This window comes from Ambystoma mexicanum, chromosome 7q (assembly GCF_040938575.1).
Source record: "Ambystoma mexicanum isolate Mex_15411 chromosome 7q, UKY_AmexF1_1, whole genome shotgun sequence".
Taxonomy (NCBI): domain Eukaryota; kingdom Metazoa; phylum Chordata; class Amphibia; order Caudata; family Ambystomatidae; genus Ambystoma; species Ambystoma mexicanum.
The window spans coordinates 1,012,987,409-1,013,007,848 of record NC_090941.1 but is presented as its reverse complement, the minus strand read 5'-3'; the positions used below and the strand labels follow the sequence as shown (position 1 = coordinate 1,013,007,848).

Below are 20,440 nucleotides of genomic sequence, written 5' to 3'. Positions count from 1 at the left end.
GCCCCACAATGTGCCTGTTTCATGTGAGGAAAAAGTTATGTGATATGGCATTTATAACGCGCCTATACACAAGTGTTTCAATGATCTTTTGAGGTCCATGGCATACCTTCTCTATATTTTGCTTCATGAGTGCCCACTCCCCTACAATGTTGCAATTGTTCTATTTGGGGGGACCCATTCCTTATCTGTTCTCTGTGTGGGTATCTTCTTCCATTGCTTTACCTTGCGTTGATCCACTCCACCTGTTCTACTTGATGAATGTTTTTATTGTTGTTGCCCTGATTCATCATTTTTGTGTGTGTGAGGGAAGCCTGAACGGCTCTTATTCAAGTTGACCTGGTTTGTGTAAGTGAAGCATTAAATTACTTATGCTCCAGTTGTGCCTATTCCTTTCATGCAGGGGAATCTCATGATGTTAGTGCTCACCTGTTCCATTGATGAGAGGGTGTTTGTTCTACTGCACACTGGGCTTTATCTGTCAATTGTGCGAGAAACAGGATTTTCTATCATGAAGTGAACCGCTGCTGCATGGTAATGATTTCCATACAGTTTTAACCTTTTGCATGCGTCGACTGGGTGTCAAATATGTTTTAATCTCTTGTGAAGAAAAAAACACATTTCTACTCCCAAGAAATCACATTTACTCTCAAAGTTTAAAAATAGTGAGTACAATACTCCCACTGCAAAATCTTACCTGGAGCACTGTTGGTCACATAATAACACCTATCATGCTTACCTTATTGTAGATGACCATTAAAAAAATGTCATGCCACAGTAATAAATGGCTAGACTGGCTGCACCAAAATACCAGTTTAGCTACGTAATATGAATTAACATGCTTACTTTTTTCATTGTTGCACAGTAAACATGCCATGCCACAGTAAGAAATGGTTAGACTGGCTGCACCAAAATACCAGTCTAGCCACTTAATAAAACTTATCATGTTTACTTGACAAGTAAACAAATGCCATACCAGATGCAGAAAACATACCCAGCTTGGCTGCAGCTACGCAGTTCAGTGTAGCCATGTAACAACATGTATCATGCAAACAGACTGCATCATCAAAGAACATCCTTTTGGTCCTTCCCTTTCCCAAAACAGTTTCATAAATGTGACCCAAGCCTCACTCTTCTAATGTACATAGCAAAGCCCCAAACATAATCAAAGCCAAGAGGCCCCATTTCTGGGGTGTTAGAGAGGAATATCCGCAATGGGATGAATGAGAAATAAATGGAGTAATGAAGGTGACTGATAGGTGTTCTAGTTATTACCTACTCATCCTAGCACTTACTTGCAGGAGGCAACACCCAAGCAGTGTGCCATCGGCCAACCCCATCATAATGAAAACACACCATAATCAGTTGTGAATGCATCATTCTGGAAAGACCATCTGGGCCAAGCAGCGAGCGCCTCTGGGATAATGGCAAAACCCAGGTTAGCCTGTCTACCATTCAGAAAAAAACAAATTCATCCTAGCTAAATACAAAAAGCAATATGTGGGAAGTTACTCTCTTTCGCCACAACTGCACCCAACATCTGGACAAACATCCTCAGCGACTTATGAACAAGCAAACCTTTGACAAACTCAAAAGTAACATCAAGTCCTGACTCTTCAAGAAAGCTGTCCCTGATATCATTCACTGAGAGGTGTTTGGAACCTTGCATCAAAGATACCATGCTTTTAATCATAGACCACCTCTGCAGATTACACCTACTGGTTGGCTGAAAATACACAACAAACCCAGAGTGTCCATGCACAAGCAGCAAAAGAAAACTGGAAAAGTAAACTGTGTTTTCTCAATAATGTGATCTGTCTATCAGGACTGTACTATATGTAGTGCAGAATACATTAGTTCCTCCTCTGCACACCCTTTCCCCTCTCTTCCTTAACCACCTGGTGCTTCGGAGCAACTTGGCTTACAATAATGTGTTGTATAGAAAGGCAATACAATACAAAAAGAAATGTTGTCTACACTCCTGATGGGGACAGCAGGGAGTGACAAAAGGTTGTTGCTGGCCAAAGACCCAGCTGACAAATCTTTGAAGCAATGGTTTTTTGACGAGTCCTGCTTAGTTTTTTAGTGTACACCTTTGTCTCTCTGTTGTGTATTTTAACCAGGAGGACTGTTTTCGTTAGAAAAGGTAAACAGTGATCACCGGTTGCATGGTGGCTCTCCTCAGTAGAGCACCGGTCCTAGCAACCTGAGTCAGCTTGCCCCACCAGCCAAAGCCACCTGCATCTGTTGTCACTATCAGAGGGGCCTGGGAATGCAGGCGCACCCTCCCCCCCCCTTGACTGGCCACACCACCACTGGAGATCTTTTCTGATCTCACTGAATGCTAGCATCAGATCCTCAGAATGCTGGGAAATGGGTCATGGAATCTCAGAAGATTTCTTGAACGATCATCCCAGTGTAATCTTGCACAGGCACCACAAATAAATCAGTCATTGAAGGAGAAAAGAAAAAGAATTGAGCTCCTGTTAGGACAAAAGATCCTCTGGAAACCAGAACAAAAGGTTTCAATTGGTCTCAGCAGGTCTCCCGGGACTCTAAGCCAATCCCTGATAGGGGGGATATTGGCAAAGAAGGATCAAGAGAATTCTCAGGTTCTCCGCCCTTTTCCATGGAAGATGCACTGCTGCGGCTTTTCTCTGGGCTCTTATCCCTGTGAATGTCAGTTATCACTCATGAAGGAGGTTTTGGAATTCCATGTTCCAAGAAGTATTAAATAATTTATTTAAAGGATATTTTCTAACGCACCACTAGTATGTAGGGTACTTGAAATCATATAGGTTGAAAGGGCCGAATGTGGCGTGGTGTAGCGAGGGGAATCGTACCATGCACTTATTGGGAGACGGTTGTAGGCGGGCACTACAATATGCTTTTATGTCACTTATTTTAACACTTAACTCGCCTCTGACCCATCTCCATCTCCACTTACCTGAGCTCCAGATCACCTTGGTGGGCCTCTATGTAAGTAGACAAAGGAAGGAAAGTTAAAGATCAGGACAGGATGGATTCCCCCAAAACCCATTGGGAAAAAAAACAATTGGTTATAAGAAACTGGCACACAAAAGTGAAGGCGGACAGCTAAATGGGTATACAGTCTTTATAACGAAAATGTTATGTAGACATACACATATAACAAATCTTTTATAATTTTTTTTTATTATTATTTGTATTGGCTTAATTAAATCAACCTTTCAAATATACAAATTCATATATCAAAAAAAATATACATTAAAACAATCAAATTTACACAATTGAAACACCACTTTGACAGTCAAGCATGAGAGTCAAGGACAACTGTAAAATTGTGCCTATACATAAAACAAAACAAAAACATGTAACGGTTGATTTCATAAATGTTACAAATTACAGTCAGAGAGGCCCAAATTTACACAAGTATTTGACACTGTTATAGTTAACAAACATGAGTAACCAGACAACAGTCGGCACTAATATTCAATTATATATCAAATGAAGACACTATGTTATCTGCTCCATCTTCCAGTTTTAAACTAATCAAAAAATTTACAGTTGCAATTTATAATGGCAAATTGCCTGAACTGAGGATATCAGACTAGCATTCTCGTTGTGCTCCCCTAATATTTACAATGTCTAGTAAAACAGATCCCACGCTTAGGCATAAGGGGTCGACACTCTGTGATTAAATGTACCAGGGTTTCACGAGTGCCTCCCTCTAGGCCAAAGCGGCAGATGTTGTTATCAATTGTGATGAGCCTACGATTTGCTTTTAAATCATTAGCAGCCCATAGATTAAACCGTAAATGGAGTATACCATTCCTGATTTTGGGTGAGGGACAGCGTATTAAATATGACAGCAAGGTATAAACTTTTTTGGGAGGGAAACGAAAAAGATTGCCTTCCCGGTAAGTTAAACATAATTCTCTTGTTTTGATCCAATCTCTCTGATAGATCTTTAGTTTGGCTTTATCTGGGTTGCTGAGCAGAAGTTCAAGTGATACTTCTGCTTCAGCTAAAATGTGATATACTTTGCCAAGTCAATTACTTATAAATGTGTGTTTTACCGAGAACATGTATTGAGACTCTATTTTCAACAAAACATTTAACTTAGTTGATAGTAGACATTTCTTGAAGAGAGAGCACAGTGGCCAATTATAGAGGGCCTGGAACCATACCAAACCAAGCTCATATCTAATCCAAGCAGCGGGAGTACATTGGGGTAGATGTCATATATTCTGCCCAAATTTAGCTTCCTACTTTATAAATTGAAAGGAAGAATCGCTTGGCATAGTTTCCAGACCATACAGCAAGGTTGGTACAATTTTCATTTTCCAAAAATGCCAAGCAGGCAGGATAAACAATTTGCCATATGTGTACATTATAATACGGGCTTGGGAGGAAGCTGTGGTTATTTTGGACTCCAAACGCTCTAGATGGCCCTCTGCCCTCTTTTTGCCTTCAAACTGCATTCCCAGATAGTTATCATGTTGTACTATTGTGACTGTTGACTGATTGATGGTCCAAACATAAGCCACTGGCCCAGAATGCCTGGGCGAATAATGCACGATTTGCATTTTTGCTACATTGATTTTTAGTTCATTCAATTGTATGTAGCAATAAAAAGCAGCTAACCATCGATGAAGACCAATCTGCGTTTTTGAAATTAAAATGAGGTCGTCCGCGTACATTAATGTTTTTATCTGCTTATTATTAAATTTCGGTAAATCTGAGAAGATATCAGATAATGATGCTCTGACGTCGTGAATAAAGTAGTTGAAGATGGCAGAGGCCAAAGAACAACCCTGCTTCAAACCTCGATTGGTGATTATTTTCTCTGAAAGTGCACCATGCATGGTAATCCGAATTTGAATGGAGGTATTGGAGTGTAGAGAATGAATAATGTCATAAAGTGTGGAAGGACACTGATCTCTACATAGTTTGGACATCAGTAACAAATGACTGAGTCGAATGCAGCGTAAAGATCTACAAACGCAAAGAAAACGTGTTGCTTTTGCGTGTCACAATGGGCCTTAATTGCATTGAGAGCCAACAAATTGATGTTGGTTCCCATGCCGGCCACGAAGCCAGTTTGATTGGAATCGCCCAGATTACATTGCATTGTCCAAGCATTAAAATCGTGCAAAACCAATTTAGTGAAGAACTTCCCCGGAGCGTCCAAAAGTGCAATTGGACGATAGTTTGATAGAATGCCCAGGTCCCCCTTTTTAAAAAAGGGGATGATGATGGAAGTTTTCCAAGACAGCGGTATCAAGCGCGTATTTAATATCCCTCTAAAGATGGCCTTGAGGGTGTATGCCCACTCATGGGGGTTTGATTTGAACATATGAATGGATAGCCCATCAGGGCCCACTGCCCTAGAGGCGCTGATCTTTGCTATTAAAGCGTAGATTGTGTCAGAAAAAGACTCAATCTGCCAAGGAGAAACAGATGTTGGTTCGTAAGGAAGGTCAGCATAAAGTGGGTCAGCATACAAGGTGGTGAAATGGGTAATCCAATTTCGTTCATGTACTCCATTGATTTGTGCATCTCCTTGCTGATGATAAGTGTGGTTATTTAGAAGATGCCACATTCTGGCTGAGTTTTTATTACACTTCGCGAGTGCCATAGCCTCGCTATCCTTCTGAAATAAAGTGCCTTTTCTGCCCCTTACCCAGTTTTTATACCTGCATTTTGCAGTTTTTAGATCCTGCAATCGGGAGGAATGGGTGGAGGCAAGGAGTTTTTATTTTTTTATTTTCCTGAACTCGACTCGAATGCAGTAAGTTTCAGAATCAAATACACGGGAATGACACATTTTATTGTGATATGTAATTGAGATTGTTTTGACAAAAGGTTGCAGTAGGTCAGAATACTGTGTTGGAAGCGCTGAAGTAGAGTTAACATCAATCACATTCTTTTATTATACGGTTATTGATACGATGACGGGTTTCTCAATGAATCGCGCCTTTCTCTGTTAGTGCCCTGGTAGATGCTAATTTTTTGTTTGGGAATTTGAGACCTTGGAGGAGCACTCTCTGGGTCTTCGGCTAATAAGAAGCCCATATCAAAGAGTTGCATTTTACACCGCGAAATGGATTGGCAAACTACTCCCAAAGGGATCCATAGTCTGATTACCGAGAGTGTACAGTCAGCTAAGAATTCAATTTGCTCAATATCTAATGTAGATATGTTGTGTAGTTCTTCAATTTCTCCAAAAATATTTAGGACACTCTGCCGATTTAGATCGTATACAGGATAATTTCCCTCTCTGCATTTTAGAATGAATGTATAGAAACTGGCTTGATGAGGATGCAAGTGTCGAGAGAAAATCTGTGTATCAGGCTTGCGTGGCGTCCATTTCAAATGGGGCTCAGGTCCATGAATTTTAGGAGGTCGGGGTTCCTCCAGGTAGGAATTAGAGTTAGATCTAGCTAGTGTGTCCGATTGTTGGCAAGGGCGAAGATCAATTGGACACCGTGAAGCATCAACCATGGGTTTATGAAGCTCTGCAGATTTGAGAAACACTTTAGGGGTCTTTACAAGTTTGGAGGCAGCCATGGTGCTATTAGCACCATGGCTGCCTCCAAACCCGTGTCCGGGTAGTCAGAATGGGGACTTACCGGGTCATTCGACCTTGGAAGACCAGGTAAGTCCCCATTCTGAAAACCATTCCCCATTCCCATTCGAGCCCCCATAGGGCTCAATGGGAATGGGGAAGGAGCTATTAACGGGCCCGCTCATCGCAGGCCCGTTATTAGCTTCCTGGTCCCTTAGTGGGTCCCGCTAAGGGCAGCTGGTAAAACCAGCTAAGGGACATCGGAATGCGGCGGTAGGGGGTTAACGGCACCTGCACCCTTACCGGTGCTGTTAACCCCTTACCGCGCACTCGGAATGAAGCCCTTTGTCTAAATGAGTGGTTAGATATTCATCAACTCTTTTCTTAAGTTCCTCCACCGCAGCTTGAGACATGCCCAAATCACCAGAGATACTGTGATTAGCTTGGGAAGCAAAGGACACTGTTTTCAAATTTGTGGATGGTACACACATCATTGGGGCGGCTCTTTCTGATTCCTGTGTAGACTGCCCTGTAAGCCCCTGCGGGATTGTAACTGGAGGAAGCTTGACAGAGGCAGAAGGGACATCTGATGGAATGGGCTCGCAAACCCGCTCAACCGCTGATATTATATCCTTTGAGTGTTGGAGCGTTTGTACCAACTGGGTGAGTGGGGAAAAGGAGTTATCCACCCGTTGATCTATGAGGCGCCAGGTAAGGGAACAGCCTAATAGACAACCGTTCCCTTCAATGGCCACTCAGGTTTGTTTGCTGCGGACACAGTCACTGTTTTCTGAGCTTGGTGAGATGTGGAAGTTTTCCCAAGGGCTTTAAAGAAAGCATTAAGGGTGGTTTTGGAATGTTTTGGGCCAGCCATATTCTTTTTTTTTTTTTCAGAGATAGCAATCTCTTTTTTGAGAATTTGGGATTCCTGGATTTGAGTTGCTGTAGGTGCCCTTGACCTGCGTGCATTGGAACCTTGGCTCTGTTGTCTTCAAGAACAACCAGAGTGGGTGCTATCCCCGGGGGAAACCAAGTGATTTGCACTTGCTTACAATTTGGGCAACCCAGGAGACAATTGGGCTAAAGGGCGTATGATCCCAGGAATTGGTGGGAGAGGACAAGGGGCCGTGACCGGAACATCCACAGCCAATGGGGCCTTGGCTCCAGGCTTGACCACATTTTGCACCTCAATACACTCACCGAGGGACTCAAAACCACCAAAGCCATGCGCTCAAAACCCCCATAATTCTCCTCTAAACATACAACCGAGGGGCTCAGTGCCACTGATACAGAATGTCCAATACCCCCTTGATCTTTTTTACATACATTTTGAGAGGATAACCATTTCGTTAATTCCGCAAATTGAGTAGATTGAAAAGAAACGTTTGCGTTTAACGATTCAAATAATTTGCACAAACTGTAGATGGCAGCATTAATAGCAGTAAGAGCATGGTGGACCATAAGTAGTTGCTGAAGTGTGTTGGCAGACGTAGGAGGTTGGTTTGGACGGGGGTGGGGAGAACACAAGACTGTAACATTGGGTTAGAATGTGCAGTTTATGGCTGAAAAGAAATGGATTGAGAGCTGAGCGTAACATAAGCTTCCCTCATAGAGAGGGGGGACTCGCGCTGACTTGCATGGATAGAAATAACAGAATGATCTGGATTCAGATGCGGAAAGTCAATGGGCGAAATAAGCATGTCCAAAGTTGGCGGAGCGGGGCAGTTTTTGGTAGAGGCTAGCATATTAACATCGGACACGGGCTGTGTATTCACGCACCCAAGTGGCGTGCAAAAGGAATCATGCACACTTCCAACAGTTAGAGGCGAAGGTGTGCGTTCCCTTGGAGAAGAGTGGGGGGGGGGTGACGACGAAGAAGCCTGTGCCACCTCGTTTGTTTGTACGTTGAATGAGAACCTGGTTTGTCTGCTGGCCATGCAGGCTTTTGGCGTAACCGAGGTGGCAGAGAAAAATGTTTGAGGATTTGTCCCAGAACATTGATTATCCTCTGTGGTAGGCATTTGCATCATTGGTAGTAATAACGGGTCAATGGCCGGCATGTTGGATGTGAGTTTATACACTGCAAAGGTCATTGCTGTTACATATAAAGTACACAATAGGAAGGGAGGAACTAGGAGATGTTCAGACTGCGTAAAGAATGAAAGACACCGAATTGTAAATATTGGTCTCCAATGGTAAGGACAAGCACGGCCACGAATGGAAGCTGAGCAATGAGGGCAGTACGGACCGGCGAGGACGTGCACGCCCACGTCTCCTTAACTGTGCGGTTGAGCGCGATTGGGCAGCTACGTCTAAGCGGCCACTAAGTCCAGTTAGCAAGTATTCAGGTAGCTCCAACGGCATTCTAGCAGCGGAACGTCCCAGCAAACAGCACCTTGAGAAGCAACTTCGGAAGCGCACGCTGAAGCGCGTACACTGGGATGATGTAGTTGAGCCCAGAAATGAGGCGGTCAGTTGAAATGTTACCGCCCACTAAGTCCAGTTAGCAAGTATTCAGGTAGCTCCAAAGGCGTTCAGCAGCGGAACGTCCCAGCAAACAACACCTTTGGAAGCAACTTAGGAAGCACAAATCTTTTATAACGAAAAACATAACGAAAATATATGTGTGGGTGGGGTAAAGGGTTAAATCTAGTGGGGAAACGGTTGGGGTGGGTTTTAGACGTGGGAAATAGGGGATTGGGGGGATACCCCCCAAAACAATATAATTTGCTATATTGTTTCGTTGTATAATTTTGGTATGTGTGTATTCTACATAAAATGTGTTGTCATAACGACATGTAACCACAAAATGCTGGTGACATATTCGTTATTCCGGTACACCAGCAGGGTTTTTGTAATTTGTGCATGAAAAGGGGAAATCACAAGGCACCATTTACAATACAAACCTAAACCTAAGCAGCTGAGTCACTTAAAAACCGTTCACAAATATCTAAAAGTAGTTCTTTAAAAATTCCACCGAAATGGCCCATAAGGCAATCTTTCCAAAATGGTGGATTGTGGAAATGTAACATCAGTTTGTCTCGGGTCACAATTTAAAGGCCTAAGAGAACAGCTGCTCATTCCTCAGGCTACAAGAGACAAAGTCCAAACAACAGCAAAAAGACTGATACGGGACAAATAGAATATGGCCGATGCCCCCTAGTGAAGTAATGCCAGGCTTTAACTGAACAATAGGGAACAATGATAGCGGGCACGTGTGCAGAACACAACGAAATGCACAAAAGACTTGACATTGAGGGATGGCTGCCTGAAATCCTTCAAAAAGCGCCAAGGATTTGTATTGTGTTTTCATTTATTTACAAAGCGCTTACGCCTAATTGGATAAGTGGATTTCTATCTGCCTATTGAGTAATTTCAGAACTACTTAGGCTTAAAACACACAAAGTCATTTGCTGATATGTGTGAAGGACAAATGCTGATAGATCTACTGCCATTTGAGAAGGTAATCTCTGGGAGAAAGAAACGATTTGTCTCCATCGATAATCAACAACAGCGTCCGCACGGGCAACATACGCTATATTGCCAAGTCTAGAAGCGACCGGGATGACGAACGGAAGACTAAAAGAACAGCCTAGAAGTAGACAACTCTACTTTGTGAATGACTCGGGGGTGGGGGGAGGGGAGATGAAAGAGCGGGGGGGAGGTCGGTGTCCCTTCTTAAGGACAGGCTCCTCCTGGGTAAGCTGGTTGATAGCCATTTCTATGGTAATGAGTTCTAGGAGTGAGCCCGTGGTAGTGCCCGAGCAAGGTTCAAGACGCTTTCATTGGTCAAAAGGTATTCCCCAGAGAAAGGCCTTGAAGGACCTCCTCCTTGTTCTTCTTTGGACGACATCTATTGTTCCGCAACAGGAACAGGGCTAGGGTGTTGATTCCTGTGCCGTATCGTTTCCATGGCGTCCCTAGATATTGAGAATTCTCACGCCTGCATCCCGTGTGACTAGCCCGATCAGATGTTTCTGAGGTTTGCCCTTGGAATTAGAGGGGCATCCACCATGAACCCCGGGGGAAAGGTGCTTCCTTTTGGCAGCCCGCATTTAATCCTCCATAGCTGGACCCAGTAATGAATTGGCGAAGAGACCATGAACGGCACTCATCATCATAACCCCCGGGATATGGGCAGAAGGCAAGCACATCTCTAGAGGTAGGCCCCAATAATGCCCCATAAAAACATTGTGTGAAAATCCATAAACACCAGAATGGACCCCCCCCACATTCCCAAAGCCTGGAGTTCGGGATTCCTGGAAGGGATCCTCCTGCCTGCGGTCATGCTGGAACACAAGCAACTTGATCTACACTCAACGGCAAGCCACTACCTGTAAACTGAAAGCAACCAGCAAGCGGGAGGGAAAACTAAGAAGACTGCCGGCTGCATCATGCTTGTTCTTGCTTGCGCATTGATAACTCCACGGGCGCCAAACACAGCAGAAGGCTGCGGGCAAGTCAGCATCCCGCACCCTGCAAGGGAGCCACCGCTCATATACCTGAATTGCGCAATTTCCCAGAAAAGTAACACAAATTGATCATCTGTCCCTTATACATTAAACAGGAGAGAGGGGCTAAAAGCGTCCTTATGGCCACACTCTGAGGAAGAGAGGAGTCAGGCTGTGGCGCTGGCTTTAATTTCAAGTGATAGTGCAAGTGATTTCCTGTTTAAGGTTCCAGAAACATCCTGTGAGTAATCAATCATACAGCGAAGCATAGGGGGATGTAGCTGAACCCCAACGTAGACTGCTCTGAACATAAGAAAATGATTGTGGACACTCCCACCGAATTAGGAGGCACAGAATGGAGTCTTTACCACAACAGTAAAGACCACGCTCTGAGCCTCCTCAAAGCGGGAGGCCGCCATCTTCCCTCACCAGGTTGAACGTAAGTGCGCTCTCCCTCCAAATCCCCTGCCCTTTGCCCCACCCACTTTTCCACATTTCCAACCCCCCACCCCCACCCCACCTACCTCCCACTTCTGTGTCCCTCTTAGGTGCCGGAAAACACTAGTGTTCCCAGTGCAACCCCGATCTGGCAATGGCTATCATGGAATGGGAGAAGGTACTTCATGTAGTTCCCTTCTCCCTGATCCATGGCGGCCATCTTTATTTGTAGTTTTTATCTCTAGCTGAGAAACGGCAACACCTTGTTTCTGAACTCAAGATGGAAACACTATTCTTACTCCGGGCCGGGGTACTAATAGCAACAAACCGCTAACAGGGTGTTTACCGGTCTGATACCCATTAGATAGATGCCCACTCCCGGCCTGTTCACAAAGGTCTACCTTCAGCCATGGTCTAGTTCACAGGTGTGCTTGCATATTCAGTGGGGCATCTTAGGACCAGAGAAGTTTAATGTCCTACCTACCCTCTTGGGACCATCCTGCAAGGAAAGTTTGGGGCACATCAGTGGCCAGCACTGGATGTTTCGCGCTGCTCAAACAGCGTATGAGCCACGGGCACATATAGAAACCTCTGTATATAGTGCTTTGGATGCGTCCCCCGTCTTACATCATCAAAGAGCAGCTTTTGAGTGTGGAGACAAGCAGCTTCCTATGTTCTGGAAAAAACTTACCAGGGGCTAATCTATACCTTCATTTCTCACAGAATCATAGCCTGTTAGTTTACTTATCAAATAAGATGCGCACCCATAAGAGAGGTTGCCAGCCAATGGCTGCAGAAGATCATTCAGGTCAAGGTATGTTCAGCAGGTAGAGATGAAAGCCCCTTTGAACCCCAGCTTGTAGGGCTTTAAATGAACCTGAGGTTTCTGGGGCTCAGCCCTGGCAGGGCCCGGGAATTGCCCTGAACCAGGGACTCCTCTACCTGACTCCCCCATGCTAAAAAATACATGAAAAGATAAATGACAGTACTGGTCTCCTCCAGGAGCCATCACTGGCATTCATGTTTATGAAAACATTATTAGTTTCCGACATGTATTTGTTTTGCAATACTCTAAAGGGAAAATATATTGTAGCCTTATAGACTGAAGGAGGGAACATTATCGCGGGATAATGACTCGTCAACAAGTTTACCTTGGGCCATAAAGTGGGTAAGGGTTGTTATCCCAAGCGGCAATGACCCCCACTGAGGTCTATTAGGCTATTAGCACATAGTGGTAGTTGCAATACCTGTTTTGGAGTTCTGGTGGCAAAGTAAAAAACACGTTCATTTAATAGTAACTAAAGAAAATAGCAAACTGTTATAAATTAAATGTGGGTTTATTTTGTAGGATTTACATAGCTAGAACAAGTGTAACATGCACATGTGTTTGGTTCAATGTAAAGGTGTGTGTGAAAGAGAAAAACAGACACACTTTACTTTCTCTTTGCGGCATTAAATTGGTTGTTTAAGTGAAATTAAGATCCTCTCGGACAGGGAGCGTCTAGTTGAAAATAATCTTACCTGGAAATCGCATTGTTTTAACACTGCTTCCTTAGAAGTCAGAATATTTGATTGCACTCTGAATATTTTGATTGGCTGAGAGGAGGTCAATAATGATCTCCATGTGCTATTTAAGCAATCAGCCTCGAGCCGGGGGGCATTACTCCCTCAGGTAATGCCCCGGGACCCCATAGATACAGGACTGAGCAAAGTGAGGGCCTCAACGAAGGGCCCAGGGCATTACCAGACACGGTAATGACGCCCCGGCGAGGAGCTTATTGCTATTAGTACCCCAGCCTGTTAGACCGGGGATACAAATAGTTACTTTTTAAAAGTTGCATGACGCCTTCGGCGTTGCACAACTGAAAAAAAGAAGAAAATAAATGGGCTGCCACGGAACGGGGAGAAGGGAATGCATGCAGTCCTTTCTCCCTTTCTATGGCACCCATTGAAAAACGAATAAAAAAGTAAACAAAAAAGATGGCTCATGTGGAAGCAGGAGGTGAGACTACACATAGTCCCTTCTCCCTTTCCATGGCAGCTAGGATGCAGACACGACCAGCCGACAACGGCTTTGTCGGGCTGGTAACAACCCGGCGAGAGCCAATGAGCTTGCTTTTTACAAGCTCATTGACCTTCACTGGGTACTAATAGAGAATAGATCGTTTGATTGTTTGCAAAATATAAGTATGTTGAAGGTCTGGCATGACAAAATAGTCATGGATGTCCTTCAAAATAACGGGGGCAGTGGAGCCTGCATTAGCCTACCTGATTTCGTTTTTATATTTTAATATTTGATTTATTTTGATTGTAGATTAATTTACTAAAACATCTTTTTATATAGGTTTAATTTCAATACATGCCAGGTACTTGTCCTTTTACTTCCTTAAGCCACATGTCTTTTAAAGGTTTCTTAGCAACAGCCGTGCAGAATAATTCTTTGGACAGCACCAAAGTATAGTTACGTGACTTGTGAGTGTCCCCTCTCTATTTCCGCTACGACTAAAAGACTTGTCAAAAAGTAAAATTAGGCGTAATTATACCGTGCTGCTAGGCAGAACAATTCACTTCAGTGCGCTCTATTCCTGCTGGAATTGTGGTTGCATGGAAAGTCTTCACGATTATGCCACTCCAGAGAAGGATTTTAGGAAATGCACACAATTGAGAGCCGTGCCCCGAATGTTGTTATGTTTTCCATTGGACGTGGTGCACAGATCCTTTTGTGGGTGGGCTTAAAGACTAGCCAGAGACATTTGATGAGAGACCCATTTTGCGCTCTGACCCCTTCCTGCTACATGGCGGAAGTGACCGTGCTGGAGGGTCAGAAAGAAGTCAAAGAGCAGGCGGGGGAGAAGGTCAAGACTCTCCTGAGCAGGAAGAAGTATTGTAGGATGCCCTGGAATAGTCAAGCTTCCAGTCAACAAGTTCAGAGCAAAATGGCCATCCATGAATTGGACCTATGTGGATGTTGAGTTGGTTTAGGTGTGTGGATGTAGCCATTGGAGAGTTAGAGCTGGACGTGTCAATGTTTCTATCAGACCAGGTTGAGAGAGTTGGGCCGAGGCTATGGGGGTTGAAGGAGATTTAATTCAAGATGGATCGGTGGTTAGTCTCATGGAATTATATGAGTTAAGAGTTAGGCATCGATTGGCCATCCGTAGTCCTGTGACAAAAGTGGTTGAGAAAGGAGGTGGTGAGATGGTGGGAAAAAAGTAGAAAGATGAAGAATAATTACTAAGCATAAGAAATAAATCTCAAATTTGTGTTGACTAATATATTTGGTTCTTTATGTACTTTTGTATTCTTGACAACTACACTAAGTAGGAGTTCCATCGATTACCAATGCTATCTCTTCCTTCCTTACCTTCCAGGAACTTACTTGCAATTGCTATGCTTATGGAATTATAATTGTTTATTTTATAACATGCTTAATACCCAGAGGTTTCTAAGTGCAGACCCAGGGATCGAACCTGTGTTGCTTCATGTTGTCTTGCTTCCAAGGCATGTTGTCTTGCTTCCAAGGCACACGCATTGCCCCTGAGCTATCCTCCCGAGAGGGTATGCTTGTGCATATCATAGCAGGTGTATTGATAGGGTGCCCAGAGTGGTACCCAATAGTTCATAGCAGATGTTTGTTTGCCATCTCAGTGGTAATGGAACATGCATGTGTAGCATGTTGTGTACTTATAGGTGTCTCTTCTCCTTGCAGAGATGCCGTGCTCCGGCAGAAGCGATTGGAATGCAGTGGACTGCCTCCGTCGGAGCTGCAGGGGCGGCAGATGGGCAGTCTTGCAGCCCCCTTACCACCAGATAAACAAGGTAGGGAAGACTTCCTTGTCACTGCCCTGGTGTGTGTGTCACTTTCATAAAATGGCATGGACTGTCCTAGCATTGAAGGGGTGTGTTTGCTCAATTTAGCAGTAAACAAGCAAAGAACTGGAGATTTTGATATTGATCAAGTAACACTTGCCCCCTTGACTCTACCCTTGACTTTGCAAGCTCTACTAAACTAAAGTCCTGCCTGAGTTCGAGATGTACCCATCCTTTACACCCATTCCTATCCCGTCATTTCTGATGGTGTGTTGGGGTTTTGACTTCTGCCACTTTATACTGGAGGTAGGTTTATACCCTTCCTACTCTCCAAGACCCTCATCACTACGATACTCTAACCCACTCAAGCCCCCCAATTAATGTAGTTCCTAAACTGCAGGGTCAGTACCACTCCACAGCATCTGTCTTTACCCTTCGTTGCAGCACAGAGTATATTGCAACAGCACAAAGTCCAAGGCACACCAATATGATCAGGTCACTGATGGCACCAGTGCCCCCATCAGTCTCACATGTGTATTGAACAGCAGAGAGCTAGGGATGAACCCGGGACACTGGTACCAGAGATCTCGCCAGCATCGCATGAGGGTCCAGGCTCACATTCTGATGTGGTGTGCCAACGATATACAACATGACTATTTAAAAAGGACCAGATATTGTCATTTCATGGGTAATTTCAATAACTCCATAGGCAAATATGGGAGCAAAATCTATAGAGTGGTAAGATTAGCCAGGGAAACTGAAACTTGTGGCTCTTCAGATGTTTTGGACTTCAAGTAGTCTATATCCTAGCCATTGACCTTGCTGGTTAGGGCTGATGGAAGTTGTAGTCCAAATCATCTGGCAAATCCCATCCCTTCTACAATGTTTAAATGTACAATTCATGGCACCAGTATCTTCATCTAAATATCTAAAGAAAAAGCAGTAAGAAAAGATAAAAAGAACCACTCACCAAAAAGATCATCTAATGTTTGGGTCCATCAAGTGGAACCTTCTGAGATGGGGGAGAGGAGACAAACAAGAAAAAGGTGCTCACACATGTAAATACCTAAGAAGGCAGAACAGGCCTTCATTCAAAAAGAGAAATCCAGAGACTGCCCACTCCCACTAGCCTCTAACCTGACTCCCCAGGATAAAGAGCAGAGGAGCAATGGGTAAATTACTGCACATAAATGATATCCAGTGATAATGCCGCCGTGCAAATGGCCACCAGATGGCGACATTTCCCTAAAAATGAACCCTCCAGACAATCAGACATTTTTCCCAAAGGAATGGGAGGTAATCATATATAATTATACCCCTCCTAGAATATTTGGGGTACGAATTTTTGGGGGTCAGGAAAGAAATATTGCCTACCTGGCAACTTTTTCACTGCAACATTATCACACAGAAGCACCTAAATTCCCGTCTGAATGCAGTGTCCGTTGCTTATATATCTGTAATCAGTATACATCTCAAGCCTTGTCCATCAATGGAGCCTCTTGGCACTACAAGAGAAAAACGCAGCAGAAAAAAAGAGACATCGAGAAGAGTAGGGTCTTGGTGGCACAGTGGGGGGCAGAGAGGCTGTCCCCGATGTGTTGAGGAAGAGAACTGCAAAGGTGGGGAACACAGATGGAAAAGGCTGTGCCACCAGCTTAAGCCGTGCAGTGCTGAGGAGCTCAAAGGAGATTTAAAGAGGACATGCAGAGAGGTCTGACGGAAGCTCAGTAAACGACATGATAGACAGTTTGATTGTAAATGCAGATTGACTTTCATGTGTTTTTTGTGAACTACAATCCAGTACAGAAATGAAGGTTTTAGTACACTTGTAAAATGCAACTTATGCTCGTCACTTTTTGCACCACAATTGATCTTGCGCTCACTTGGCCTTGGCATTGTGCAATAATACAAAAGTGAGACAAGACACGACTCTGCGGCAGCTCCCGTGCCTCGACTAAGTGCTTCAAGGCAATCGCTTACAGCTGACGCTCATACGCAATCAGCAAGGAAATGGACAGGAACCTAAACAGCTGCACGCCTTTGTTGTCTCAAATAAAACCTTCAGATTCACTTTCATTGAAATACTTTTTTTGTTCCCCAGAAAAAAAGGGAATTACTTCAAAGATAGTTGAACATGCATGTAGGCGGTAATCAAGCAATAAAACAAGCCTTAACATATTTATTTTATGCTGGAATGAAAGTTCCTAAAGCATGTACACAGTAAATAAGGGTTTGTATTGTGCTCTTTCAAATAGTACCTTCCATTATACCTCATTCCTAGTCAGCGAGGCCATCAGCAAGGCCATCTCTTTCCATGATACCACATTCCTGGTCAGCGAGGCCATCAGCAAGGCCATCTCTTTCCATGATACTGCATTCCTGGTCAGCGAGGCCATCTCTTTCCATGATACCGCATACCTGGTCAGCAAGGCCATCTCTTTCCATTATACCGCATTCCTAGTCAGCAAGGCCATCTCTTTCCATGATACCACATTCCTGGTCAGCAAGGCCATCTCTTTCCAGGATACCACATTCCTAGTCAACAAGGCCATCTCTTTCCATGATACCGCATTCCTAGTCAACAAGGCCATCTCTTTCCATGATACCGCATTCCTAGTCAGCAAGGCCATCTCTTTCCATGATACCACATTCCTAGTCAGCAAGGCCATCTCTTTCCATGATACCGCGTTCCTAGTCAGCAAGGCCATCTCTTTCCATGATACCGCATTCCTAGTCAACAAGGCCATCTCTTTCCATGATACCGCATTCCTAGTCAGCAAGGCCATCTCTTTCCATGATACCACATTCCTAGTCAGCAAGGCCATCTCTTTCCATGATACCGCGTTCCTAGTCAGCAAGGCCATCTCTTTCCATGATACCGCATTCCTAGTCAACAAGGCCATCTCTTTCCAGGATACCACATTCCTAGTCAGCAAGGCCATCTCTTTCCATGATACCACATTCCTAGTCAGCAAGGCCATCTCTTTCCATGATACCGCATTCCTAGTCAACAAGGCCATCTCTTTCCAGGATACCACATTCCTAGTCAACAAGGCCATCTCTTTCCAGGATACCACATTCCTAGTCAGCAAGGCCATCTCTTTCCAGGATACCGCATTCCTGGTCAGCAAGGCCATCTCTTTTCATGATACCACATTCCTGGTCAGCAAGGCCATCTCTTTCCATGATACCGCATTCCTAGTCAGCAAGGCCATCTCTTTCCATGATACCGCATTCCTGGTCAGCGAGGTCATCTCTTTCCAGGATACCACATTCCTAGTCAGCAAGGCCATCTCTTTCCATGATACCGCATTCCTGGTCAGCGAGGCCATCTCTTTCCATGATACCGCATTCCTAGTCAGCAAGGCCATCTCTTTCCATGATACCGCATTCCTGGTCAGCGAGGCCATCTCTTTCCATGATACCGCATTCCTAGTCAGCAAGGCCAGCTCTTTCCATGATACCGCATTCCTGGTCAGCGAGGCCATCTCTTTCCATTATACCGCATTCCTAGTCAGCAAGGCCATCTCTTTCCATGATACCGCATTCCTGGTCAGCAAGGCCATCTCTTTCCATGATACCACATTCCTAGTCAGCAAGGCCATCTCTTTCCATGATACCGCATTCCTAGTCAACAAGGCCATCTCTTTCCAGGATACCACATTCCTAGTCAACAAGGCCATCTCTTTCCAGGATACCACATTCCTAGTCAGCAAGGCCTTCTCTTTCCATGATACCGCATTCCTGGTCAGCAAGGCCATCTCTTTCCATGATACCGCATTCCTAGTCAACAAGGCCATCTCTTTCCAGGATACCACATTCCTAGTCAACAAGGCCATCTCTTTCCAGGATACCACATTCCTAGTCAGCAAGGCCATCTCTTTCCATGATACCGCATTCCTGGTCAGCAAGGCCATCTCTTTTCATGATACCACATTCCTGGTCAGCAAGGCCATCTCTTTCCATGATACCGCATTCCTAGTCAGCAAGGCCATCTCTTTCCATGATACCGCATTCCTGGTCAGCGAGGTCATCTCTTTCCAGGATACCACATTCCTAGTCAGCAAGGCCATCTCTTTCCATGATACCGCATTCCTGGTCAGCGAGGCCATCTCTTTCCATGATACCGCATTCCTAGTCAGCAAGGCCATCTCTTTCCATGATACCGCATTCCTGGTCAGCGAGGCCATCTCTTTCCATGATACCGCATTCCTAGTCAGCAAGGCCAGCTCTTTCCATGATACCGCATTCCTGGTCAGCGAGGCCATCTCTTTCCATTATACCGCATTCCTAGTCAGCAAGGCCATCTCTTTCCATGATACCGCATTCCTGGTCAGCAAGGCCATCTCTTTCCATGATACCACATTCCTAGTCAGCAAGGCCATCTCTTTCCATGATACCGCATTCCTAGTCAGCAAGGCCATCTCTTTCCATGATACCGCATTCCTGGTCAGCGAGGCCATCTCTTTCCATTATACCGCATTCCTGGTCAGCGAGGCCATCTCTTTCCATTATACCGCATTCCTAGTCAGCAAGGCCATCTCTTTCCATGATACCGCATTCCTGGTCAGCAAGGCCATCTCTTTCCAGGATACCACATTCCTAGTCAGCAAGGCCATCTCTTTCCATGATACCGCATTCCTGGTCAGCAAGGCCATCTCTTTTCATGATACCACATTCCTGGTCAGCAAGGCCATCTCTTTCCATTATACTGCATTCCTAGTCAGCAAGGCCATCTCTTTTCATGATACCACATTCCTGGTCAGCAAGGCCATCTCTTTCCATTATACTGCATTCCTAGTCAGCAAGGCCATCTCTTTCCATGATACCGCATTCCTGGTCAGCGAGGCCATCTCTTTCCATGATACCACATTCCTGGTCAGCAAGGCCATCTCTTTCCATGATACCGCATTCCTGGTCAGCGAGGCCATCTCTTTCCATGATACCGCATTCCTAGTCAACAAGGCCATCTCTTTCCAGGATACCACATTCCTAGTCAGCGAGGCCATCTCTTTCCATTATACCGCGTTCCTATCAGCAAGGCCATCTCTTTCCATGATACCGCATTCCTGGTCAGCGAGGCCATCTCTTTCCAGGATACCGCATTCCTAGTCAGCAAGGCCATCTCTTTCCATGATACCGCGTTCCTATCAGCAAGGCCATCTCTTTGAATTGAATGTAACCACTATGTTTC

General features: G+C 44.6%; 1 protein-coding gene across 3 annotated transcripts in view; it reads left to right on the top strand.

Moving 5' to 3' along the window:
- The window catches only part of PDE2A (phosphodiesterase 2A), a 2,546,881-nt gene that overhangs the window by 1,751,403 nt on the left and 775,038 nt on the right, over positions 1–20,440 (top strand). For all 3 annotated transcript variants that reach the window (XM_069640246.1, XM_069640248.1, XM_069640247.1), the window contains one exon: positions 15,146–15,255. In XM_069640246.1, the coding sequence (XP_069496347.1) occupies positions 15,146–15,255 (110 nt within the window). The remainder of the gene's footprint in view (positions 1–15,145; positions 15,256–20,440) is intronic.